This window comes from Hemitrygon akajei, chromosome 9 (assembly GCF_048418815.1).
Source record: "Hemitrygon akajei chromosome 9, sHemAka1.3, whole genome shotgun sequence".
In the NCBI taxonomy this organism is placed as follows: Eukaryota; Metazoa; Chordata; class Chondrichthyes; order Myliobatiformes; family Dasyatidae; genus Hemitrygon; species Hemitrygon akajei.
In genome coordinates, this window is record NC_133132.1 from 47,951,856 (window position 1) to 47,978,151 (window position 26,296).

The 26,296-nt window shown below is 44.6% G+C and overlaps 1 protein-coding gene, 2 non-coding genes and 1 pseudogene across 4 annotated transcripts in view; all 4 read left to right on the top strand.

The window, feature by feature from the left end:
- Positions 1–539: 539 nt before the first annotated feature.
- On the top strand, positions 540–658 carry LOC140733872 (5S ribosomal RNA). The gene has a single exon (XR_012100426.1). It is a non-coding gene; the product is annotated as a 5S ribosomal RNA (ribosomal RNA).
- Positions 659–1,190: 532 nt separating this feature from the next.
- trnai-aau (transfer RNA isoleucine (anticodon AAU)) lies at positions 1,191–1,264 on the top strand. The gene has a single exon. It is a non-coding gene; the product is annotated as a tRNA-Ile (tRNA).
- Positions 1,265–2,108: 844 nt separating this feature from the next.
- LOC140733809 (5S ribosomal RNA) lies at positions 2,109–2,217 on the top strand (annotated as a pseudogene).
- A 9,275-nt stretch (positions 2,218–11,492) lies between these two features.
- Positions 11,493–26,296, top strand: part of rpf2 (ribosome production factor 2 homolog) — a 34,160-nt gene continuing 19,356 nt past the window's right edge. The window contains exons 1-5 of one of the 2 annotated variants that reach the window (XM_073055911.1): positions 11,493–11,615; positions 20,477–20,609; positions 21,655–21,692; positions 24,581–24,620; positions 25,731–25,812. In XM_073055911.1, the coding sequence (XP_072912012.1) occupies positions 11,593–11,615; positions 20,477–20,609; positions 21,655–21,692; positions 24,581–24,620; positions 25,731–25,812 (316 nt within the window). In that variant the 5' untranslated portion in view covers positions 11,493–11,592. Of the gene's footprint in view, positions 11,616–13,237; positions 13,369–20,476; positions 20,610–21,654; positions 21,693–24,580; positions 24,621–25,730; positions 25,813–26,296 lie in introns of those variants that run through there. The other variant, XM_073055912.1, reaches the window with a different exon arrangement.

Genomic DNA, 26,296 nt, shown 5'->3' on the forward strand with positions numbered 1-26,296 from the left:
CCACAAGCACCAGCCTCTGCTCAACGAACTACTCCTCAACATGTGTTCCGGCTGCGGCCTCTGCTGCTAGAGAGCACCTCGATTGGAAACACCCGATCGCTCACCGCATCCATCCTATGTCGGCCTTTCAATATTTGCTAGCTTTCGATGAGATGGAAGCTCGTACAGACGCAGGGCCACGAAACCAGCATTCCCAGTCTTCTGCCACGAGGCGATGAACTGTGCAACTTCGGAGGTCGCACTGAATCCGTGTTCAAGCGACAGAACGTCCTTGAAGATGCAGGAGGTCTGCAAAGGCGTGTCTCGCGTGCAGGTGGGCAAGGAAAAGACAGTGTGGTTGAATTGTGAGGAGAGGAGGGCAGGTGAGGGAGGAGAGGTGAAAAGGGGAGGGAAGAGGGGTGTAGGGTGTGAGTGAATGGGCTGTAAAGGGAAGGTAAGAGGCGAAGTCAGAGAAGTGGAGAAGAGAAGAGAGGAGAAGCGGCTGAGAAGTTGAGAGTGCAGGCATGCGGGTGAAGTAGTGTGAGGAGCAGTGTGCTGCTGCCTACGGCCATACTAGCCTGAAAACGCCCGATCCCGTCTGATCTCGGAAGCTAAGCAGGCTCAGGCCTGGTTAGTACTTGGATGGGAGACCGCCTGGGAATACCAGGTGCCGTAGGCTTTTGCTGCTCTCACCAACTGTCCCCACTAGGAGCTGCTCTCTCTTTTGCTCACTCTCTCTCTCTCTCACACACACACATACAGTACAATCTCCGTACTCCGTTGGCCACTCAGCTCACAAACTCAGCACCCTGCTCCTGCTGTCAGGGCACAAGAATCTGCTTTTCCTCAGCAGCCTACTACACTTACATACTGGCATCCTTCACTGACTCCTCCTTACAGCCGCGCTTCACAACTCTCCTACTGCCGCCTCTCACTCTCGTCCAGCCAAGCAAGCCGGCAGGCAGGCAGGCAGGCAGGCAGCAAGTGGCAAGGGCACAAGATGGCTTGCGCAAAGCGCCCATTCTCAGCTTGGGCTCAGCCTTTGCCATCTGAGCAGCCATCATCAATGGCCGCAGTTGCTTGCTGCCGCCAAGCCGCCTGGCCCAGTGTGGCACAAGCCGCTGTCAAAAGGCTGTGATGACTGAGACTGAGCAGCCCGTGTCTCTGCAGACCCTTGGACTGGCAGTGGGCACACGCACCCACCCAGGTGAGGACGGTTAGCTCAGTTGGTCAGAGCGTGGTGCTAATAACGCCGAGGTCGTGGGTTCCATCCCCATACTGTCCAAGCCACGCCTTTCCTTTAGCCGGGCGGCAGTCTGAGCATGCCTCTGCCTCTGCCTGCACTATCCTTTCGCCCAGCCACTGGCTGTCCAATATAGGACAGGGCTGAGAGAGTGCTCAAGCAGACAAGCAGGCACTTGGTGCCACTAGTCCGAAGCCAGCCGTCATTATCGCAGTCTGCAGGAGCATGAGACGTGGGAACTGAATGAATCAGGCCCATGAGAATTGGGCCGATGAATTATCCCACTGTCTCATTGCTGATCAAGCACTAATCACATACCCAGTGACATTGGCGTCCAATGAATGGTCCCACAAGCACCAGCCTCTGCTCAACGAACTACTCCTCAACATGTGTTCCGGCTGCGGCCTCTGCTGCTAGAGAGCACCTCGATTGGAAACACCCGATCGCTCACCGCATCCATCCTATGTCGGCCTTTCAATATTTGCTAGCTTTCGATGAGATGGAAGCTCGTACAGACGCAGGGCCACGAAACCAGCATTCCCAGTCTTCTGCCACGAGGCGATGAACTGTGCAACTTCGGAGGTCGCACTGAATCCGTGTTCAAGCGACAGAACGTCCTTGAAGATGCAGGAGGTCTGCAAAGGCGTGTCTCGCGTGCAGGTGGGCAAGGAAAAGACAGTGTGGTTGAATTGTGAGGAGAGGAGGGCAGGTGAAGGAGGAGAGGTGAAAAGGGGAAGGAAGAGGGGTGTAGGGTGTGAGTGAATGGGCTGTAAAGGGAAGGTAAGAGGCGAAGTCAGAGAAGTGGAGAAGAGAAGAGAGGAGAAGCGGCTGAGAAGTTGAGAGTGCAGGCATGCGGGTGAAGTAGTGTGAGGAGCAGTGTGCTGCTGCCTACGGCCATACTAGCCTGAAAACGCCCGATCTCGGAAGCTAAGCAGGCTCAGGCCTGGTTAGTACTTGGATGGGAGACCGCCTGGGAATACCAGGTGCCGTAGGCTTTTGCTGCTCTCACTAACTGTCCCCACTAGGGGACGCTCGCTGTATATTTTTTCTCTCTCCCTCTCCGTTTGCCACTCAGCGTTCAAATGCAGTCACTGTAGAACAATCTCCTCCTTGCTCAGCAGCCAGCTGCACTCAGAAACGTCCTTCATTTCCTCCATCTTAGATCCCCGCTTCAGCTGTCTCCTACTGCCGGCTCTCCCTCTCAGCCAAGCAAGCATGCAGTTAGCAAGATGCAAGTGCACCTTGCGCCTCTCTGCTGTGCTTGTGCAAATCGCCCATTCTGAGCTCTGTCTTTGCGTTCAGCATCTGTGCAGGCATCACCAATGGCGGCATTTGTTTACTGCGGACTAGCTGGCTGGTTCTGTACGGTACAAGATGCTCTCAACAGCCAGGCATGGCATACTCGGACCAGCCTGTTCCATCTGCAGTCCGTCTGATTGGCAACGGCAGACTCACCCACCCTTGGGAGGATGGTTCGCTCCGTTGGTCAGAGCGAGCTGCTGCTAATAATGCTAAGGTGGTGGGTTCCATCCCCATATACTGTCCAAGCGTTTCCCTTAACCGGCAGCTGCTCTCACGCAAGCGGGAGGACTCTCTGTAGGAAAGGGTTGGCGAATGCCTTTCTATAAAGTACGTCCACTTTCCCCACTGCGTGGGCCAAGGTAGGTCAAAATGTCAGCATGTTGACTCATCGAGTGCTCCAGCAGATCAACAGACCTTTCGGGCCATCTAGTTCTTGCCCATCTTTTGTTCCCTCATGCCTGCAAGAGCTGGAGACGTGGAAATGGAGTTAGGTCGTTGGGCCCGACGAGTCTGCTCCAAAAAACCCATCATGGCTAATTAATTATCCCTTCCCAATCTTTTCCTCCCACCATCTCCCCACAGCATTTGAATCCCTCACTAATCAGGAACCTATCAACCTTGGCCTGAAACATATCCACTGACCTTGCATTCACTGATGTCCACGGTAATGAATGTCACATCACCACCACCCACCGCCTACAGAAATCCTGGTTATCTATTTTGTAAAGAGACATCTCTCTGAGGCTGTAGACTCTGGTGCTAGACACCACTACGATAGGAAACATCCTCATCACATCTATTCTATCTCGGCCTTTCAATACTTGATAGCTTTCAATGAGATCGACCCTCGTTCTTCTAAACGCCATCGCATATCGACTCAGAGGCACGAAACTACCACTGCCTGTCATCTCCCTCAAGGTGACGTCCCATCCAACTTGGGGTCTCATGCTGAATGCCTCATCAAGCAACAGAGCCTCCTTGAACTGCCTCCCAGCTAGGATCTTTTCAAAGGCCTGGCTCGAGTCCAGGTCTACAACAGCCACCTCCTCGCGCTCACGAGCATTCCTGTTCACCTCCTCAACCAATCTGACAGATTGGTTGGTCGGGCATGACCAGTCACTACCAAAGACAAGGGGTTTAAATCGAAGCAAGAGGCGGAGAGTGAAGAAGTGAAGGCATCTCGGAGAGCAGCCATTTTTTAAAAACTTATCGGGGAAAAGAGGCTAGACTGCACAGGCGCGTGACGTAGCTCGCCAAAGGTTTAAAAAAAAGACCGCCACGTACAGCGGCCATCGTCGTAGTGGCCATTGTCGGAGTGGACTGAGTCAGAGTGGGATGGCTTTGGCTCAACAGGCTTCGGTGTGAACAGGCAGAGGCGAGGGTAGGTTCCGGTAAGTTTTGTTTGTTTACAGTAGAGAGAATGCCAGGCAGGACGTTGGAACACTCCTCTTGCAGGATGTGGGAAGTCAGGGAGACCTCCAGTGTCCCTGACAACGACACCTGCAGGAAGTGCATCCAGCTGCAGCTCCTAACAAACTGCGTTAGGCAGGGGTCACCAACCTTTTATGCACCAGGAACCACTTTAATGTTGACAATATTCTTGCAGACTGGCCAACAAGGGGGTGGTGTTAATCACGACCGGAATATAGGTGATAAGTCAACTATGAGTCACTTATAAGTGGCTAATGCACTCAATTTCATTTCTAAAAGGGATTATCTAACGAATTTAATATTAAACACACAGTGCATATTTTCCTCATATGAACATATAAAATCATTGCAATGCACCAATATCGCTGAATCAGTGGGAGCCCTGGGCTTGTTTCCCTGGAACAAGATGGTCCCATCGAGGGGTGATGGGAGACAGCGATACTCTTAAGGGGGTTCCTTATGTCCTGTCTATTCCACAATTTAATTTTTGTGACTCTCAGCACTTGCTTCTGTCCCGCTTGCTCACGTTTTTCTGCTCAAAAAACTTAACGGGTTTGTCTTTAAGTGCAGGGTGCTTGTACTCAAGGTGCTGAAGCAGTTTTGAGGGCTTCATTGCCTCATTAGACAGCCTCCGGGCTGAACTCCAGCCTCCTGCCCGCCCGCTGCCAGATGCCTTGGCCAGGTGCGGCTAGTCGTGGGTGGGGCGAGAGGACAAGGTAAGGGCCAGAGGTCCCCGTACTGGGACTGCGGCGGTCACAGTCCGAAGGGAGCAACTGACCGAGCAAGGAGTGAGACAGGGTGCCCGCCCACCCCCTTTGTAGATCGGTAGGATCTATCGGCTGACAAAAGTTTGACTCAAGGGATGACTTTCAGTAGATCGCAGAGAGGTGGCTGCTCTACTACTTATGAAACCCTGAGCCCGAATTAGGTCGTCTGCGAATATTTTAGCCCCGGGTTCCCCATGAACACTCGGTGCGCTAAACAGGTTTAGAGGCGGTGTCCATCTCCAAGCCAGTAGCAACAGCACTTCTCACTGGCCACGCGAAGCGGCCGGTTATCCGAGGCCAACCAGTGATCCCCAGCGCGAGGGTATCACTGCGTTTAGGTGACTGATGACCTCGTGTGCATTCAAGATCAACAGTGGGCGTGACAGGGAATGAGGAAAAGTGCAGCTGTCTCATATCGTTTCATATCGCCACATCATATCGTTTCCTTGCGGCCCGGTGGTTGGGGACCACTGGCGTTAGGAAACTGGAGCAGGAGCTGGATGACCTCCAGATCATTCGGGAGAATGAGGAATTTATAGATAGCTACAGGGAGGCAGTTACGTCAAAGGAACAGCGCATAGGTAATTGGGTTACCGTCAGGCGAGGGAAGGGGAAAGGGCAGGCAGGGCAGGGCTCCCCTGTGGCCATTCCCCTCAACAACAAGTATACCGATTTGGGTACTGTTGGGGAGGGGGGGGGGATGACTTACCTGGGACAAGCTGCAGCAGCCGGATCTCTGGCACTGAGTCTGGTTCTGCAGTGCAGAAGGGAGGGGGGAACAACAGGAAAGTGGTATTGATAGGAGACTCGATAGTTAGAGGTACAGGCAGGAGGTTCTGTGGTTGCGACAGAGACTCCCGGATGGTTTGTTGCCTCCTGGGAGCCAGGGTCAGGGATGTCTCTGATCGCGTGCACAGCATTCTGAAATGGGAGGGTGAGCAGCCAGATGTCGTGGTACACAATGACGTAGGAAGAAAGAGTGAGGAGGTCCTGAAGAGTGAGTATAGAGAGCTTGGTAGGAAGTTAAAAAGCAGGACCTCGAGGGTGGTAATCTCAGGATTGCTACCTGTGCCACGTGCCAGTGAGGGTAAGAATAGGATGCTCTGGAGGATGAACACGTGGCTGAGGAACCACGGTAGGGGGCAGGGTTTCAGATTTCAGGATCATTGGGACCTCGTCTGGGGCAGGTGAGACCTGTACAAGAGAGACGGGTTACACCTGATCTACAGGGGGACCAATATCCTTGCAGGGAGGTTTGTTAGTGCTATGGGGGGGGGGGGGGGGGGTTTAAACCAGATTTGCAGGAGGACGGGAACCAGAGTGCCAGAGTAGATAGTAAATAAATGATAATGAAAATAAATGATAAAGTTTCATGCAAAGTCACAAATAGAAGGGTTTTGAGTGGTGGTGATAATCTTGAGGTGTGTCTATTTAAATGAGAGGAGTATTGCGGGGAAGGCTGATGAGCTGAGGGAGTGGATTAACACGTGGAATTATGACATTGTATCCATTAGTGAAACTTGGCTACAGGAGGGGCAGGACTGGCAGCTTAATGTTCCAGGGTTCCGATGTTTCATACGTGATAGAGGCAGAGGGATGAAGGGTGGGGGTGGGGGGGGGTGGCATTGCTAGTCAGGGAAAATGTTACAACAGTGCTCGGGTGGGACAGCTTAGAGGGCTTGTCCACCAAGGCCACATGGGTGGAGCTGAGAAACAGGAAAGGTATGACCACATTAATGGGGTTGTATTATAGACCACCCAAGTCAGCGAGAATTGGAGGAGCAAATCTGCAGAGAGATAGCAGACAACTGCTGGAAACACAAAGTTGTGACAGTAGGGGATTTTAATTTTCCACGTATTGATTGGGACTCCCAAACTGTTAAACGTCTAGACGGGTCAGAGTTTGTAAAATGTGTTCAGGAAAGTTTTCTAAATCAATATATAGAGGTAGCGACTAGAGAGGATGCAATATTATATCTCCTATTAGGAAACGAGTTAGGGCAGTGGATGGAAGTGTATGCAGGGGAACACTTTGGTTTCAGTGATCATAACACCATTAGTTTCAACTTGATCATGGATAAAAATAGATCTGGTCCTCGGGTTGAGGTTCCAAACTGGAAAAAGGCCAAATTTGAAGAAATGAGAAAGGATCTAAAAAGCGTGGATTGGGACAGGTTGTTCTCTGGCAAGGATGTGGTTGGTAAGTGGGAGGCCTTCAAAGGAGAAATTTTGAGAGTACAGAGTTTGTATGTTCCTGTCAGGGTTAAAGGCAAAGTGAATAAGGATAAAGAACCTTGGTTCTCGAGGGATATTAGAACTCTGATAAAGAAGAAGAGAGAGATGTATGACATGTATAGGAAACAGGAAACAAATAAGGTACTTGAGGGGTATAAAACGCAAAAAAATACTTAAGAAAGAAATCAGGAGGGTTAAAAGAAGACATGAGGTAGCTTTGGCAGTCAGGGTGAAGTCTACAGGCATATTAAGAGCAAAAGGATAGTAAGGGATAAAATTGGTCCTCTTGAAGATCAGAGTGGTCGGCTATGTATGGAACCAAAAGAAATGTGGTAGATCTTAAATGGTTTTATTGCATCTGTATTTACTAAGGAAACTGGCATGGAGTCAATGGAAATAAGGCAAACAAGTAGTGAGGTCATGGAACCTATACAGATTGAAGAGGAGGAGGTGCTTGCTATCTTGAGGCACATCAGAGTAGATAAATCCCCAGGACCTGACAGGGTATTCCTTCGGACCTTGAAGGAGACTAGTGTTGAAATTGCAGGGGCCCTGGCAGATATATTTAAAATGTTGTTACCTACGGGTGAGGTGCCGGAGAATTAGAGGATAGCTCATGTTGTTCCGTTGTTTAAAAAAGGCTCTAAAAGTAATCCAGGAAATTATAGGCTGGTAAGTTTGACGTCGGTAGTAGGTAAATTATTGGAAGGAGTTCTCAGAGATAGGACCTACAAGTATTTAGATAGACAGAGACTTATTAGGGAGAGTCGACATGGCTTTGTGCGTGGTAGGTCATGTTTAACAAATCTATTAGTTTTTTGAGGAGGTTACCAGGAAAGTGGATGAATGAAACATGAATACAAAGTGTTTAAGAGTACATAATTAATAGTTTAAGTAGACATTCAAATATATAATAATCAGTATATATAGCCTCCCAAACTCAAAGTATTTATGAACAAAAGAGACAAAAAGAAAAAAAAATAACCCCCCAAAAAAAGAGAAATTAATCCTCCAACTATATTTCAGTGGTTCTCTCAAACTATCTCTTGTTTGAGTTTAGAAAAAATTAGAAGTGTTGTTTTTGACCCTTCAGTTAAATTTGAAGAAACTTGGAAACCATTTATTCAACATTTTCATATGAGTTAAATTGTCTTTTCCTAAACCTCACTTTGATTATCCTTAATTATTTGGATGGAGGTTTGGAGTTATTGGCACTACTGTATGTATTTAACATTATGCAATGGCCCATGTTGGTTAGTTTTTTTTCCTTTCTCTTTTTTTTGGTTTTTTTTTCTTTTTGTCTCTTCTGTTCATAAATACTTTGAGTTTGGGAGGCTATATATACTGATTACTATATATTTGAATGTCTACTTAAACTATTAATTATGTACTCTCAAACACTTTGTATTCATGTTTCATTTATGTTTGTTTAAAAAATTAATAAAAAGATTTAAAAAGAAAAGAAAGTGGATGAAGGGAAGGCAGTGGATGTTGTCTTCATGGACTTTGGTAAGGCCTTTAACAAGGTCCCACATGGGAGGTTAGTTAGGAAGATTCAGTCACTAGGTATACATGGTGAGGTAGTAAATTGGATTAGACATTGGCTCAATGGAAGAAGCCAGAGAGTGGTAGTGGAGGATTGCTTCTCTGAGTGGAGGCCTGTGACTAGTGGTGTGCCACAGGGATCAGTGCTGGATCCATTGTTATTTGTCATCTATATCAATGATCTGGATGATAATGTGGTAAATTGGATCAGCAAATTTGCTGATGGTACAAAGATTGGAGGTGTAGTGGACAGTGAGGAAGGTTTTCAAAGCTTGCAGAGGGATTTGGATCAGCTGGAAAAATGGGCTGAAAAATTGCAGATGGAGTTTAATACAGACAAGTGTGAGGTATTGCACTTTGGAAGGACAAACCAAGGTAGAACATACAAGGTAAATGGTAGGACACTGAGGAGTGCAGTAGAACAGAGGGATCTGGGAATACAGATACAAAATTCCCTAAAAGTGGCATCACAGGTAGATAGGGTCATAAAGAGAGCTTTTGGTACATTGGCCTTTATAAATCAAAGTACTGAGTATAAGAGTTGGAATGTTATGGTTAGGTTGTATAAGGCATTGGTGAGGCCGAATTTGGAGTATTGTGTGCAGTTTTGGTCACCGAATTACAGGAAGGATATTAAGGTTGAAAGAGTGCAGAGGAGGTTTACAAGGATGTTGCCGGGACTTGAGAAACTGAGTTACAGAGAAACGTTGAATAGGCTAGGACTTTATTCCCTGGAGTGTAGAAGAATGAGGGGAGAGTTGATAGAGGTATATAAAAGTTATGATGGGTATAGATAGAGTGAATGCAAGCAGGCTTTTTCCACTGAGGCTAGGGGAGGAAAAAACCAGAGGACATGGGTTAAGGGTGAAGGGGGAAAAGTTTAAAGGGAACGTTGGGGGGGGGGCTTCTTCACACAGAGAGTGGTGGGAGTGTGGAATGAGCTGCCAGATGGAGTTGTAAATGCGGGCTCACTTTTAACATTTAAGAAAAACTTGGAGAGGTACATGTATGGAGGGATATGGTCCAGGTGCAGGTCAGTGGGGCTAGGCAGAAAAATGGTTCGGCACAGCCAAGAAGGGCCAAAAGGCCTGTTTCTGTGCTGTAATGTTCTATGGTTCTATTGGAGCATCTTTAACATCTATGTCTCCAAATACTTCTACATCCTACCCCTTATCTCAGGTGTGTGTGTGTGTGTGTGTGTGTGTGTGTGTGTGTGTGTGTGTGTGTGTGTGTGTGTGTGTGTGTGTGTGTGTGTGTGTGTGTGTGTGTGTGTGTGTGTGTGTGTGTGTGTGTGTGTGTGTGTGTGTGTGTGTGTGTGTGTAGAGCAAACATTGTGAGGTGGTGGCTATTGTGAGCAGCAAGCAGTGCAGTGCGGTGGAGCAGAGTGAATTGTGAGGAGAGGAGGGCAGGTCAGAGAGGAGAGGTGAAAACAGGAGGGAAGAGTGTAGGGTGTGAGTGAATGGGTCGCAAGCGTAAGGTTAGATGTGAAGCCAGAGGAATGGAAAGAAAAAACAGTGGACTTCGGGCATCTTGGTAGTCACTGAATGCTGGTTAAGTGGTGTGAGGCACCATTGGTTGGTGTCTATGGCCATACCTGTCTTAAAACAGCTGATCTCGGAAGCTAAGCAGGCTCAGGCCTGGTTCGTACTTCGACGGGAGACTGTCTGAAATACCAGGTGTGTCGTCTCCTGAATTGTCCCCACTATGAAGCCCTGATTTTTTTCTTTCTCTCCCCCTCACACACTCTCCGCTTGCCACTCAGCGTAGAAATGCAAGCACCCTGCTCTGCTGTCAAGGCACAATAATCAGCAGCCAACTACACTTAGTACTAGCAAAGCGCCCATTCTCAGCTTTGGCTCAGCCTTTGCCATCTGAGCAGCCATCATCAATGGCCGCAGTTGCTTGCTGCCGCCAAGCCGCCTGGCCCAGTGTGGCACAAGCCGCTGTCAAAAGGCTGTGATGACTGAGACTGAGCAGCCCGTGTCTCTGCAGACCCTTGGACTGGCAGTGGGCACACGCACCCACCCAGGTGAGGACGGTTAGCTCAGTTGGTCAGAGTGTGGTGCTAATAACGCCAAGGTCGTGGGTTCGATCCCCGTGTTTCCTTTGGCTGGCAGTTGATCTCACGCAAGCGGGGGCCGTGACTGTAGGAAAGGGTTTGCGAATGTCTTTGTGCGTCCACTATCCTTCGTGTGCCCATGTGTGATGTGGTGCCCTGCTGTTTTTCAGCTCATTCTTGCAGCTGGATCAAATTCTGATGTAACCTTTGATTGGCTTCCTGGCTGACTGCTCCGCCTACAATCTTGGTGCTATTTGCAAATTTCCTGATGCAGTTTACCACATAGTCATGCAACTTGATGACTGAGGTGAGGAACAACAGTAGTCTCAGCACCTTCCCCTGTGACACACCACTGGTCTCGCACCTCTAGTCAGAGAGGTGACCACTTTCTTCCAGTCTCTGGCTTCTCCTGAAAGCTAATGTCAAATCTTACTTTGTGGCCTCATCAAAAAATGCCACGAGTGAATCTTCTTGATAGGTCTCCCCCCCACCTCCCCAATTGTGTGTCTGGGCTGCCACAGTTTTGTTCTAACATTCCTTATGCACCATAAACTTGAGGTTTGGAGGTTTCCGTGCCTCAATGACTTAGAAAGCTCTGCTGACCGGAGTCAGGACTTTCTGCTTTGGTAGGGACATCCATGCCAAACAGGCTGGGGGGTTTAGCTCAGGGCTAGCCACCCTTCTTGGTGAAACTAAATTGTTTTAGAAACAATACTGAAGAATCATTCTACATCAGAGTGCAACAGTATTTCTGAGTCTCCACCCACGACTGATAATAGTGAAACGGGCAGAAAGTAAGTAGTCCCTCTACGAGCTGCTGACTCAGAACTCCGCATTCACCCTCATCTCGCTTTGCCTCTTACCCGGGCCACACCAAAACGGGCCTCTTGTGGTTCTGAGGCTTGGTCGGATTACTGCCAGCAGGGGGCGCTGGTGCCCGCCAGCCGGTGGTGCAGGAAGTGACGTGTGCGCTCCGCCGATTGTACGGTTGCCGGTCGCACGTGGCGGTGGGTCGTTAACGGTGCTCCGCGATGACGCAGCGAGATGGGGTCACGTGAGTGTCTTTAGCGGCTGTTTTCGGTGCCGCCGGCCCCTCTCCCTCCCTCCACCCTACCCCGGCTCCTCCGTGGGAGGCGTGCTCTCCCTCCTGCCGCCTCGGTGTGGCCTGGTGGGCAGACGGTCATCCTCCTCCGGTATCCCGGGACTCGGAGGACTTACTTCACCTTGCGCTGCACGGAAACTGGTTCTTCGGCCTAGCCGTGCCCACGCCGACCGTTTTCCTCCTCAGCTTTAATTCCATCCTCACATGTTAATTCTTACTCTCCTGTGCGTTACTTATTTAGCTTGTTACCTAAATGTCTCGGCCTCCTGCTCCCTGCTCTGACAGTGAGTTCCCGATATCAGCCATTCTCAGCGTGAGAAACTGTTTTCCTTTTGGATCTCTTGAGAACATTTTCCCGTCACCTTAAAGGCATTTCCCTTTTATTCTGCTCCTCTTATCCCTGAACCAGGAATGTAGTGAAGCATCAGCCATTGCCTTCTGCACCATCACCAACCTCATCACTTCCCATCTGTAGCCTCCCATCTCATAGTTTCCCTATCCCTTACTGCCTGTTACTACCTCTGATTGAAGATCCATAAACTTAACTGCTCCTGTAGGCCCATTGTTTCTGCCTACTCCTGTCCTACTGAACTTGTGTCTGCCTGTCTCGACTTTGTTTTGGATTGGAGACTGGTTCAGTCCCTAACTATATTTATCTGCAACACTTCAGATGATAATCACTTCAACAGCTCTCATTTCCCTGGCCTGAACTGCGTTATTTTCCACCATTCCTCTAAGCTTCCATCCCCATCAGAGGCTTTGAGCCTCTTTGCTTTCTTGATAACAGACCCAACTAACCTTTTTCCACTGCCACCTTCCTCTGACTGGCAGAACTGGGACAGTTCACATTAGGTTTTATCAACTATTCTTCCCACGACTTACAGCATCTCCCCTTCCTTCCTGCTCCACTCCTGATTTTCCACAGATGCCTATCTTTCACGACCTCCTTGGTGAATACAAATGAGAAGTGTTTATTGAGGACCTTGTCCACATTTCTTTGCTGCACACATCGATTATATTATCCCTTTGGAGCCTTTTCCTGCTCCTAGTGTAATTATGGAATGTCTGAGTATTCACTTTCATCTTACAGCCCACCCATGCTTCCTAGCCTGTCTGCTCTCCCCACTTTCTGCATAGCCCATGGGGATGAATGAAGTATCTATCTATCTATCTATCTTTCTGCTCTTGCCAATTTAGTTTCAACCATCCTACCACACCTCCCAGCAAGAATATATGGAAGGCCTGCTTCAGAAGAGGGTGCAATGTTCTCATTGTGCAGGGTCCACCTACATCAGGGGCTATCCCAACTTTCTAAGTACCTAAAGCCCTCACTCCTATACCAGCTCCTGAGCCATTATTCTTTCGTTTGTGTCTCCTATGATTTCTACCTTCACTGACGTGGCACAGATTGTGGTCCTGAGATTATGTCTCTGGAGCTCCAACTGTTTGATATTTTGTCCCAAATCACTTTGCAGGACTTTAATACCAATTTGTATCATGATCTCTGGCTACTCTCCCTCCCCTATCAAAATATTCTATACTTTTTTTTAAGACATCCCTGACCCTGGCACCAGAGACAGAGTCACTCTCAGCCACAGTGATGACTTCCTGTTCTCATCATTGGATTAAGCCCCACAACTCTTACCGTGCATGAGAGGCAACTGGCAACACAAATCTGTCTGCTCCGTAGATGTGACTAGGAGAGGTAACGCGAGGATTAATGGAGTACTTGAAATTTTTTGGAAGGCTAGGTCACATTCGGCGAAGTTAGAGAACGAGTATCATGGGTAATAGACATTGATTGAAAATCCATTAGCAAAGTGAAGAGTTGGAATAAGGAATGTTCCTAGGGTTGGCTACTTCTGATTAGTTGGGGACTGTATGGATTGGTGGTTAGATCCCAGCTATTGGCCATCTATTTCAATGGCATTGGAATGGGTTTATTGTCATGTTTCAATGTACAATGAAAGCTTGTCTTTCTAACTTCATATGGATGAAATCATTACATCATGTATTGAGGGAATACAAGGTAAAGCTGTAACAGAATGCAATGATTTGGATCAGGGAAACAAATATATTTCATAATGATTTGATAATAGAAAACCAGGCATGATTGTGACCACTGAGAAGAACACAAGTGTATATAGACATGTGTAAGGAAATCCTAGTGGAGAGGGTCCAGAGGAGGTTCACAAGTATGAGTCCAGGAATGAAAGGGTTATCATACGAGGAACGTTTGATGGCTCTAGGTCTGTACTCACTGGAATTCAGAAGGATGAGAGGGGAATCTCATTGTAACTTTTCGAACATTGAAAGGCCGAGATAGTAGATGTGGAAAGGATGTTTTCCATGGTGGGAGAGTCTAGGACAAGAGGGCACAGCCTCAGGATAGAGGGCTGCCCTTTCAAAACAGAGATGCGGAGACATTTCTGTAGCCAAGGTGGTGAATTTGTGGAATTTGTTTCCATAGGCAGCTGTGGAGACCAGGTCGCTGGGTGTATTTAAGGCAGAGCTTGATAGGTTCTTGACTGGACATGGCATCAAAGGTTACAGGGAGAAGGTTGGGAACTGGGGTTGAGGGGGAAAGGATCAGCCGTGATTGAGTAGAGGAGCAGACTCGATGGGCCAAATGGCCTAATTCTGCTCCTATGTCTTCTGGTCTTATGTTTTGGAAGACATTCATTATTACCAGGAAGAGGTATTTGCAGCCTTACAGCTTATGAAGGTGGTCTGGACAGTGTGTGGCCTCAGATTTTTGGGAGTTAAAGAGGAAACTCTGTGGAGGCCCTTATGCAGATATTTGTTTCATTGTTTCTGAAGACTGGTAGGTGGCTAATGTTGTTCTGTTGTTTAAAAAGGACAAGCCAGGGAGCTATAGGCTGATCGGCCTGATATCAAAGAACAGAATAGATTTATTGACAAAATACGTATATGTCACCATGTACAACCCTCTCGTTTTGTTGCGGGCATACATAGTAAATCCAAGAAACACAATAGAATCAATGAAAGTGCACCTAACAGGACGGACCAAGCACCAATGTGCAAGTCAACAAACTGCAAATACTAGATAAATCGATAAGCTAGCAATAAATATCGAGAACGTGAGAAGCAGAGTCCTTGAAAGAGAGTGCATAGGTTGTGGGAACAGTTCAGAGATGGGGCAGGTGAAGTTGATTGATCTTATTTCTTTTGGTTCAAGAGCCTGATGGTTGGGAGAGGGGCAATAGTTGTTCCTGAGCCTGGTGGTGTGAGTACCACCTTTCTGAAGGCAGCAGCACGAGGGGCACATGACCTGGGTGGTTGGGGCTTTCGATGATGGATGCTGCTTTCCTGCAACAGCGCTCTGTGTAGATGTGCTCAGTGGTGGGGAGGACTTGGACTGGGGCCATATTCACTTTTTTTTAATAGGATTTTCCATTCAAGGACACAGTGGTGTCAAGAAAACAACCTCTCCCTCAATGTCGCAAAAACAAAGGAGCTGGTTGTGGACTACAGGAGGAATAGAGACGGGCTAACCCCTATTGACATCAATGGATCTGAGGTTGAGAGGGTGAACAGCTTTAAGTTCCTCAGCATAAACATCACTGAGGATCTCACGTGGTCTGTACATACCGGCTGTGTGGTGAAAAAGGCACAACAGCGCCTCTTCCACCTCAGATGGTTGAAGTTTGGTGCGAGCCGCCAAATCCTAAGAACTTTCTATGGGGGCACAATTGAGAGCATCCTGACTGGCTGCATCACTGCTTGGTATGGGAACTGTACCTCCCTCAATCGCAGGACTCTGCAGAGAGTGGTGCGGACAGCCCAGCACATCAGTAGTTGTGATCTTACCATGATTCAGGGCATTTACGAGGACAGGTGTGTAAAAAGGGCCCGTAGGATCATTGGGGATCAGAGCCGTCCCAACCGCAATCTATTCCAGCTGCTACCATCTGGGAAGTGGTACCGCAACATAAAAGCCAGGACCAACAGACTCCAGGACAGCTTCTTCCACCAGGCCAACAGACTGATGAACTCACGCTGATTTGAGTGTACTCTATTACATTGACTGTTCTGTTTATTATAAATGATTATAAATTACTATGATTGCACATTGCACATTTAGATGGAGACGTAATGTAAACATAGAAAATAGGTGCAGGAGTAGGCCATTCGGCCCTTCGAGCCTGCACCGCCATTCAGTATGATCATGGCTGATCATCCAACTCAGAACCCTGTACCTGCTTTCTCTCCATACCCCCTGATCCCTTTAGCCACAAGGGCCACATCTAACTTAAAGATAAGTTAGGTAAAGATTTTTACTTCTCATGTATGTGAAGGATATAAGAAATAAAATCAATTCAATTGGTGCTTCCATGCCAGGTCCATTCCAATCTGTCAATATAATCTCCACCACCAATATAAAGAAGTTTGTCAAAAGTTTTAGGTGTCATGCCGAATCTTCACAACCTTCTAAGGATGTAGAGCTGCTACCGTGTTTTCTTTCTAATGGCACTTATGTGCTGGGCCCAGGACAGATCCTCTAAAATGATGACCAAGGGATTTAACGTTGCTGACCCTCTCCACCTCTGGTCCCTGTGAGGACTAGCTCATGAACCTTCAGTTTCCTTCTTGATAATCAATTTCTTGGTTTACTGACATTGAGAGGCTGTTGTGCCACCACTCAGCCAAGTTTTTAACCTCACTCCTATATTCTGACTTGTCACTACCTTTGATTTGGCCAGCAGCAGTGATGTTGTCAGCAAATGTAAATATGGCACTGGAGCTGTGCTTAGTTTCACAGTTATAAGTATAAAATGAGTAGAGCAGGGAGCTAAGCATGCAGCCTTTTGGTTGCCTGTGCTGATGGAGATTGTGGAGGAGGTATATTTACCAATCCGAATTGAAATCCAATCTAGATTCAAAATTGGCTAAGTGGATGGCTGAAGGCTGTTTCTTGAAATGGAGGTTGGTGACTTAGTAGTCTGCCACCACAGGGGTCAGTATTGGCACCCTTTTGCTCCTCCAGACCACGGTGCACCAACAAAACATATGGTCCAAGTTTAAGTGTAATTATCATACAGGAATACCTATGAGTACTGCCAAACAAAACAGCGTTCCTGTGGGGCCATGGTGCAAGACACGGTATCAACAGTCACACACTGCACAGGGCACATATAGCACATATAAGATAGTAAGTAAACATACAGTCACACAAAAAAAATAGCCCAAGCCCCTGAGTAACATGTCCTGTAAGCTGCTGTGCATGGGTGTTACTAGCAAGAACATGCCATTCTCTGCAGTCAGCAGACGAACATACGCACTCATGCACACAATCCATATTGTTATTCCACCGATTGAACATTGGATGGCAGCGCTGATGGGAGGGGCCAGCCCCCAACCCAGCATGGGTGCGGTGCTACACCGCCTCTGGCGTCTTCTCTCCTAGGCTGCTGCAACAGGCAAGCCTGCAGCTTGAGGCCTAGTCCTGGCTGCAACCGAGGCCTCACAGCTCTCCCCTACTGTCTCATCATCATCATCATCTTCATCAGGTGCCGTGCCCAGTTTGAGCTTTGACTGCCATGGCCCACACACTCCTGTTTCAGGTCAAGTGGATCAATTCATTGGTATTCATTTCCAGTTCTCTGGCTGCTGTCTCCATCATCATTTACAACTGAAGTAAGGAATAGATTTCAAAGTCTAGAAATAGAATCTGTGAAGATGATAATTCGAAGTGCAGGTACTGCGCAGCACAGGTAAACAGTAAATAGTCCAATAGATTGTAAACAGCTCACTGTCGTATCGATGAGACCTGAGTGGTGGCAGGGTATTCATTAGTCTCACAGCCTGAGGGAAGAATCTGTTAACCGGTCTCGCAGTTCTAGTCCTGATGTTTTTGTCCCTCCTTCCTGACGGTAATGAGTCAAAGAGATTGTGGGGTGGGTGGTAGGGATCTTCAACAACGCTTTGTATACAACGCTTCTGGTAAATGGGACAAATACCCTAGTGATACTCTTAGTGGTTTTTTAAAAAATCATTAATTTTTACCGCAACACCAACAAATTACATTCAATGCAACCAGTTGCCGATTACATTTTGACTGTTTAACCCAGCCACCCCCCAACCTTCATCAGCATCCCCTCCTCCACCTCTCATCCTCTTCCTCATCCCCAACCTCCTCTCCACTACTCTCTCACCCCCATTCCTCTCCCCTCCACCAACCAACTGAATAGTAGTGCATACACAGACAGAGCATTCCTATTTTAACAGAAGAGCTTTTGGTAGATATCAGATTTGTCCACATTAAGATTGTGATGGGCCATGCGTCATTTACTCTTGCTGATGATAATTCCTGGTAAGAAATGTCCATAAAGCTGCGAAGCCAGTGAGTATATGAAATATCATGGGGAGGTTTCCAACGCTGGACTACGATCTTCTTGGCTCCAGTCAGGCCTGCCAGCCAGACTTGCATGTTTTTTTCTGTAAGGGAAAGGTAGGAGTCATCATTTAGAAGATGTACAGCATGGTCCATTGGTAATTGTACCCCTGTTAGTTCTGTAAGAGTACTGATAACCTTCCCCCACAAACCAAAAACCCCTGGACATTCCCATACAACACGTATAAAAGAGCCAATGGTTCCGTGGGGGCAAAATGAGCAATATGGGTCAGGAACCAGTCCCATTTGATGTCTAATTCTCGGTGTTAAATCTGCTCTATGATAAAATTTCAAGTGCTTTGGGTTTTTCGAAGCATTATCCCAAATCGCATCCCAGTCTAAGTCTTGTCCCAATTCAGATATGTCCCTATCCCAGGCTTTTATTCTTGATGTGGGCATATATTTCTGGGAGTTTAATTTATCATAGATATATGACACTATCTGTCCTGGAGCACTCTGTATCCAACTTAAAATGAGATGGTCCTTTAAATCTGACCCCCAGGGAACTCCGTAGGCTTTTCAAGCTGATCTTACTCTAAAGTAGAAGAAAAGAGAGTGTTTTTCAATATTATATTGAGATACCAGTTCTTGAAAGCTAAGGATAGTACTTGCCCCATTAATATCTTGAAGGGTAATAATACCTTAATCCTTCCAAGTTCTGTTAGTGAATGGTTTCTCCCCAGATAGAAGATGATTATTGTTCCATAATGCAGAAGATCTGCACCATACGCTTTTAAATTTTAGGAATTTTTCTGCTGCTCTAAACACTTGTAGCATATGGGTTAAAATTGGACCGTAATACAAATCACATTTTTTGGTAGACATACCTATAAGGAAAAAGTCCTTCAACCTTATTGGTGCTATTAGCTCTTGTTCTATATTTTTCCATGACGAAACTTTATCCTCCTCCATCCAAAAGCTAAGACTTTTTAATATAAGTGTCCAGTGATACAATTTAAAATTTGGACGTGCCAATCCCCCATTTGACTTTTTGAATTATAGAGCTGACCACTTTATATTGGGTCGTTTACTCTTGGTGGTTTTTACTGTCCTCTGTAGGGCCCTGTGATCCAAAGCCTTGCAGCTTCTGTACCACACAATAGTACAGCCAGACAGGACACTCGATGGTGCTCCTGTGGAAAGTTGTTAGAATGAGGGTGGAGAGTCTTGCACGCCTTAATCTCCTCAGAAAGTCCAGAAGCTGCTGTACCTTCTTGTCTAATAAGGAGGTCTTCTGGGTCCATGTTAGATTATCTGTTATGTGCACAGCAAAGAATTAATGTGCAATGAAGAGTCATCGACCTGTGCTTTCCTAAGTCTGTAGTCATCTCTTTTGCCCACATTGAGACCAGGTGGTTGTTCTCACACCATTTGACAAAGTTTGCGGGGGAAATTAAATTAGGAGGTGTTTTTGATAGTGAGGATGGTTATCAGAGACTACAAGGGGATCTTAATCAGTGATCAGTAAGTGAACTGAGAGGTGGCAAATGGATTTCCATAAAAATAAGTGTGAGATGATGCATTTTGGTAAGTCACACCAGCGTAGGACTTAGACTATGACTGGTCAGGCACTTCGGAGTGTAATGGAACAGAGGGACTTTGGTGTGCAAGTGCATAATTCATTGAAAACAGCCATCACAAGTACACTATGGAGTAAAAATGACATTTAGCAAGCTGGCCTTAATCAATCAGGGCATTGATTTTAGGAGTTGGGACATTATGTTGTAAATGTAAAAGTTGGTGAGGCTGCACTTGAAGCACTATGTACAGTTGTCATTCTGTTACAGAAAAGGTTTGGTTAAACTGGAAAAAGTGCAGGAAAGAATTGTGAGGTTGCCAGGACTAGAGGGACTGAATTAAAGAGAGAGGTTGGCCAGGTGAGGCCTTTATTCCTTCAAATGTAGGAGAATGAGGGGTGACCTTGTAGAAATGACTAACATTATGGGATGTATATATAAGATGCATTGTACAGTCTTTTCTCCTGAATAGGGGAGACCAAAACTAGGGGGTGTAGGTTAAAGATGAGAAAGGACTGATTCAAAGGGGAACTGAAGGGCAGCCTTTATATGCCATGGTGATTAGCAAATGGAATGATCTGTCAGAAGAGGTAGTTCAGGTAGGTACAATATTGACATTTAAGAAGCAGTTGGAAAGGTACATGGAGGGGTGGGGATAAGAGGAATATGGGCGGAATGCAGGAAATTGGGACTAACTGGGTCAGGATGACTGCTGTATGACTCTATGCTACATAAGTGAATGGGGACGTGGCACAAGGCGCAGAAGACAAGAAAGCAGACTTTTAAAATGGTGGAAGAACTGTAATCCATTTGTTATTTCTGGCAAGTCAATGCAATTAAATGTAATAATTTATTGTTTCCTTAACGTTTCTCAACTGAAGGAAGCCCAAGACCAAACGGGCGAAGAGGTTTCTTGAGAAGAGAGATCCCAAAATCGTTGAGAATAACAAGAATGCCATGCTTATAAAAGGGGGAAATACCAGTGAAACTGTGACTCAGGCTTTGAAAGATATTGTGAGTACATAGTGCAATAACCTTTGTGTGTATCTAAGTTATTATCTATAATTATTTAAGTATTTTTAAAACTAAAATATTAATTTCCATTTTACATTATAAAATTTGGTGTTTTGGTTCATTCTTGCCCATTTCGAAATGCCATTGGGATGCGGGAGTAAACCATTGTCCTGAACTGCTGCAGTCCTTCTGGGATAAGGTAGGGAGGTCCAGGATTGAGATGTAGTAAAGATGAGTGAATGGTGACTTATTTCTAAATCAGGATCATCAGTGGCTTGGACGAGAGCCAGACACTGACGAGAGAGACACTGGCTTTCCATGGTGGTAGAGATCATGAGTTTGGGAGATGATGTCAGTTAGGCTTGGCAAGTAACAAGTTTGTTTTGTGGATAAGTCATAATGTAGGTTCAGTGCTCCAGTGGCCGTTTGGGATCTGTTTTCCTGTGTGTTGTTAGATCTAGTGTTCCAGGCAAGTGGAGAGAATTTGATTGCATTCCTAACTTTGACTTGTGGAATGCCAAGCCGTGAATCATTCAATGCAGGATACCCAGTGTTTAAACTGCTCTTGTGTTAATGGCATAAATAGGGCTGGTATGGCTGTGTCTCTAGTCCAAGGATTCCCAACCTTTTTCATGCCATGGACCAATGCCATTAAGCAAAGGGTCCATGGACCTTGGGTTGGGAATCCCTGATCTAGTCAATGGTGAACCCAGATTAATGCTATTGTTCATGTTAATGCCATCAAATGTCAAGAGTAGCTTGGTAGATTCTTTCTTGTAGCGGAGGCTATTGCCAGAGAAGTTGCAAATGAATTAAACATTACATTTGAAACTGGAACTATTTGGTATCATTCTCAAAATGTGCAACTAAAAGTTCTTCAACCTTTATCTCTTCCAACTCATCAGTTTGATTTGCATCTTAATGCTAGACCTCAAACAATAGTTATCATCTTTGATTAAACTGAATAAAGAGTGTTGATGTTTAAAATTGAACTGAAGATTTGCATGTTCTAATGTGAATCTTCTTGCTCATGTTTTTTTTGCAGTATTGTTTAAAGAAGCCAAATGCTGTTCTATATAAGAAGTAAGTATCTTGTTTTATACAATCAGTGTCATCTCAAGATTCTTGCTGTTACAGTACATGTTGGTGATGTAACAGGAACGTAGAAATTAGCTTTCAAGATCTGAGTTTTTCCTGAATGAGTTTCAAACTGTTTATTGGGTTCTGCTTTAATACTGATGTTCTTCTAGGTCAATTGATTGAGTTTACTTTGGGTAGATGATCTTGCAGACTTAGAGTACTGTTTTTACAGTCCCTTCATTACTAAATCTTGAGTTGCTTTGGAAAGAGCCAAGGCAAGACTGGGATGGCAAAGTTAGCAGGGGATTGGGAGGGGGATGGTGGATCCCAGATATGAGTTGAATAAATCACTTTGGAAAGAAGGAACTAGGAGGTATAGCAGTTTTGTTCAGAATTGACAGTGGGGAACCGCAAGACATAGGAGGAAAATCAGACCATTCTATCCATCAAATGTGCAATGCCATTCAATCGTGGCTGATTTATTAACTGCATCTTACTGTCATCTCTCTATAACCTTTGAAACCCTTACTAATCAAGAACCTATCAACCTCCACTTTAAATATACCTAATGACTGGCCTCCACAGGTGTCTGTGACAATGAGTTTCACAGATTCACCAACCCCAGCTAAAGAAATTCCTCCTCATCTCTGTTCTAAAGAGATGTCCTTTTACTCAGAGGCTGTGCCTTCTGGTCCTAGACTCTCCCACTACTGGAAGCATCCTTCCTAAGTCCGTTCTATCTAGGCCTTTCGATATTTTGTTGGTTTCAGTGCAATTTCCCACTCATCCTTCCTAATTAAAGCAAGTAATGGCCCAGAACCATCAAATGCTCCTGGTACATTAACCTTTTCATCCCTGGACCCTTTCTAGCACTAGCACATCCTTCCTTCAATACAAGGCTTAAACCTCCTCTGAATACTCCAAATATGGTCTTTACAATACCTTAAGAATCCTCAACATTACATTCTTGCTTTTCTTTGAAGGAACAGATGTGCATAAAAGCAGGACTCAGGCCTGCCAGTGGATGGGATATGAGATCTGAAGCTGTTTTTTGTAATCTATAATGCAAAATTGAGCCTTATGATGTAGATCTATTCTATATTGATTCTAATAGAATTTGTGGAAGAGAACCAAAATGGTGTATTCTCATTAAAAATTGTCAGTGTCGGGAAAAGAAAGAATCTCCTATATTAAAACATTTGATTGACTTATGGAATGAGATAAATGTTGATGATGAGACAAAGAAATCTTTATTAGCAAAGAGATCTTTAATTCAAAATAGACTTATTCCTTTTACAATGGATAATCAACTTTTATATAATTGGTTTCAAAAAGAGATTAGATATATAGGAGATTGTTTTGAAGGAGGTATTTTAATGTCATTTGATCAATTAAAGAATAAATATAAAGTATCAAACAACACTCTTTTTTGTTACTTCCAATTAAGGGCTTATTTAAGAGAAAAATTAGGTCAAACAATGTTATTGCCGAAATCTAATGAAATAGAAACTTTAATTCAAAAAGGAAAAACTAAAAAATTTATTTCTTGTATGTATAGCTTGATTCAAAAACAGGCAATTAAACAAGGAGTCCATAAGTCAAGACAAAAATGGGAAAGTGACTTGAATATTAAAATTGAAGAAACAAATTGGTCAAGACTATGTCTTGATAGTATGAAAATACAATAAATGTCCGGTTAAGATTAGTGCAATATAATTTTTTACATCAATTATATATTACACCACAAAAAATAAATAAATTAAATCCAAATTTATCTGATCAGTGTTTCCGATGTAACCAAGAAGTCGGTACTTTTTTACATTCTATTTGGTCTTGTTCTAAAATTCAACCTTTTTGGACAAATTTAAGAGTTTTATTGGAACACAACTTCCACATAATCCAATATTATTTTTATTAGGTGATACTGAAGGAATAAAATCGAAACCCAAATTGAATAAATATCAGAAAGAATTCATAAAGATTGCACTGGCAGTAGCCAAAAAGGCTATTGCAGTTACTTGGAAATCGGATTCATACTTAAGTATAGATCGTTGAAAGAATGAAATTTCCAGCTGTATTCCACTTGAAAAAATTACTTACAAATTAAGATATAAATATGAAACATTTTTGAAAATTTGGCGCCCTTATTTACAAAAGACAGGATTAAATATATAGGTGCTCCGAAGATAAAATAATTGGTTATTTGGGGAAAGAAATAAATATATATACTAAAGTTATTGCGAACTCCGTGGAGCATGTGGGGATCTTCTGATATCCAGGCACTCTTTCTTTCTTTCTTTCTTTTCTATAGGGATGTTAGGGGGGAGGGTATATTTTTTTTCTTTCTGTAATCATTTGAAAACTCAATAAAAAAAGTTTTTTTTTAAAAAAATTGTCAGTGTTAGAATTGCACCTGGGTTGAGCTTTAGGAAGTTTATAATTGTGACAAAAAGCAAGGGACAATCTACCGTTACAAAATTTTATCACTGATGGATTACATATTCACTTTTCCACTTCATTCTAAAGAGATAAAGGGCTCCATTATGTTAGGGTTAGAAGCTTATGGACTTAGACTACCTGTTGGACCATCACCAGGCTTTATCTTCATAGATGATATATTAGAAGTCCCATCTGATCATTCATGGAAACTACTTTGGCATTTCTCCATCAACCAGTATCAACAAGAAACAGAAACTCATCATTTATTTCAAACGATAGTGTACTTCAAATGTTGTAAGAAGCTTTGATATTGAAATGCATCATGACTATATAAATGCAGTTTTGGCATGCTATAATTTAACAGTTTTACTGCAGCCACTAATAGAAAATGTGAAAAATATTTATTTGAAATCTTATTTTCAATAAAAATGTAATCTCTTATTTTTAACAAGAAAAAATGTTACTCGGCCGTTTGAAGATCAGACATCATTGGTGAGTAAGCAGGTTACTGAGCTATTTCATACTTTTTTGTCCTCTGTATGGTTTTGTTGTTATAAACATCCTGATTGAATAGTATTTCGATTAGCATTTTGCATTGTATTTTACTAAAATCATCATGAAGTCACAAGAATGAAGTATTTAGAGCTGAAGCGACACACTAATTCTGGAGGAACTCAGCAAGCCAGGCAGCATCTATGGAAAAGGATAAACAGTCAACATTTCGGGCAAAAACCCTTCATCGGGACTAGAAAGGAAGGAGAGAAGTCAGGGTAAGAAGCTGAGGGGTGGGGAGGAAGAAGTTCAAGGTGGCAGCTGATAGGTGAATCTGGGAGAGGGGATGGGGTGATGTAAAGAACTGGGAAGTTGATTGGTGAAAGAGATAAAGGGCTGGAGAAGGGGGAATCTGATAGGAGAGGACAGAAGAAAGGGAAGGGGGAGGAGCACCAGAGGGAGGTGATGGGAGATAAGGTGAGAGAGCAGAACAGGAATGGGAATGCCTTTCTGCCCTGATGAAGAGTCTTGGCCTGAAACATCGAGTGTTTACTCTTTTCCATAGATGCTGCTGGCCTCCCGAGTTCCTCCAGCGTTTTGCATGTGTTGCTTTGGATTTACAGCATCTGCAGATTTCCTCGTGTTTTTAATTAGAGCTGAATGTAGTTGCACCTTTGGGAGCTGGCCACCACGAGGCAATTGTAACGTAGAGATGCAGATGAAATTCATCCCAGATATAACCTGGCAGATTTGAGTGTGGATTTACACCAGTGACAGATCCTGAGATTTTTTTCTCATATAATTGTATATTCTATTATAATGACAGATCCATCAGAAGATTATTCCATTCATTTTAGTTGATAGAACATTTACTTCACAACTTACAAAAAGAAGGGTAGCTGAAGAACGCTGATTGCCAACTGGCTAAATGTTTGCTGGAATGTTATAGAGGTTTGTTAAATAAAGCAAGAAGTTCTACCACCAGGAGATACTTAATTTTTTTAATGAAAGGCTTTTTTCCTAAAATAGATTTGGTGAGAAATGTCACAAGGGTTATTGTTTTATTTTGAGGTGAAGTCCGTAATGGTTGTCTTCTCTTTGTATTAACAGGAATTCTTCTCAAAGAAGTCTGATTGCTCTTTGTTTATGTTTGGTTCTCACAATAAGAAACGACCACACAATTTGATCATAGGTAAGATCACAGAAATGTTTTACAAACCTTGAAAACATATTTACATATGTTGGTAAAATTCTAGAGCAGAGGTTTCCAACCTGGTGCCCACATACCCCTTGCTTAATGGTATTGGTCCATGGCATAAAAGACATTGGGAACCCCTATTCTAGAGTCTATAATCAAGGAACAAACAGTGAGTCATTTAGAAAGTGTTAAATGTAATCAAACTGAATTGAAATAGTCTCATGACTAGGAATTCATGCTTCACAAGTTCATTAGAACTTTTCCAGGCTATAATGGGCAGTTGACATTGTGGAACCTGTAGCTAACAGTGTATTTGGATTTCTGAAAGATTCAATAAGCTGCCACATAAAAGGTGGCACAAGATGAAGAGCTCACAGTATTGGGGGAACTGTTAACATGGTTTAAGTGGATCTTTTCGAGAGAGAGTGGAAGCATCTAACTGCTGGAATCCTCAAGGATGAATCCTTGGCCCGTAATT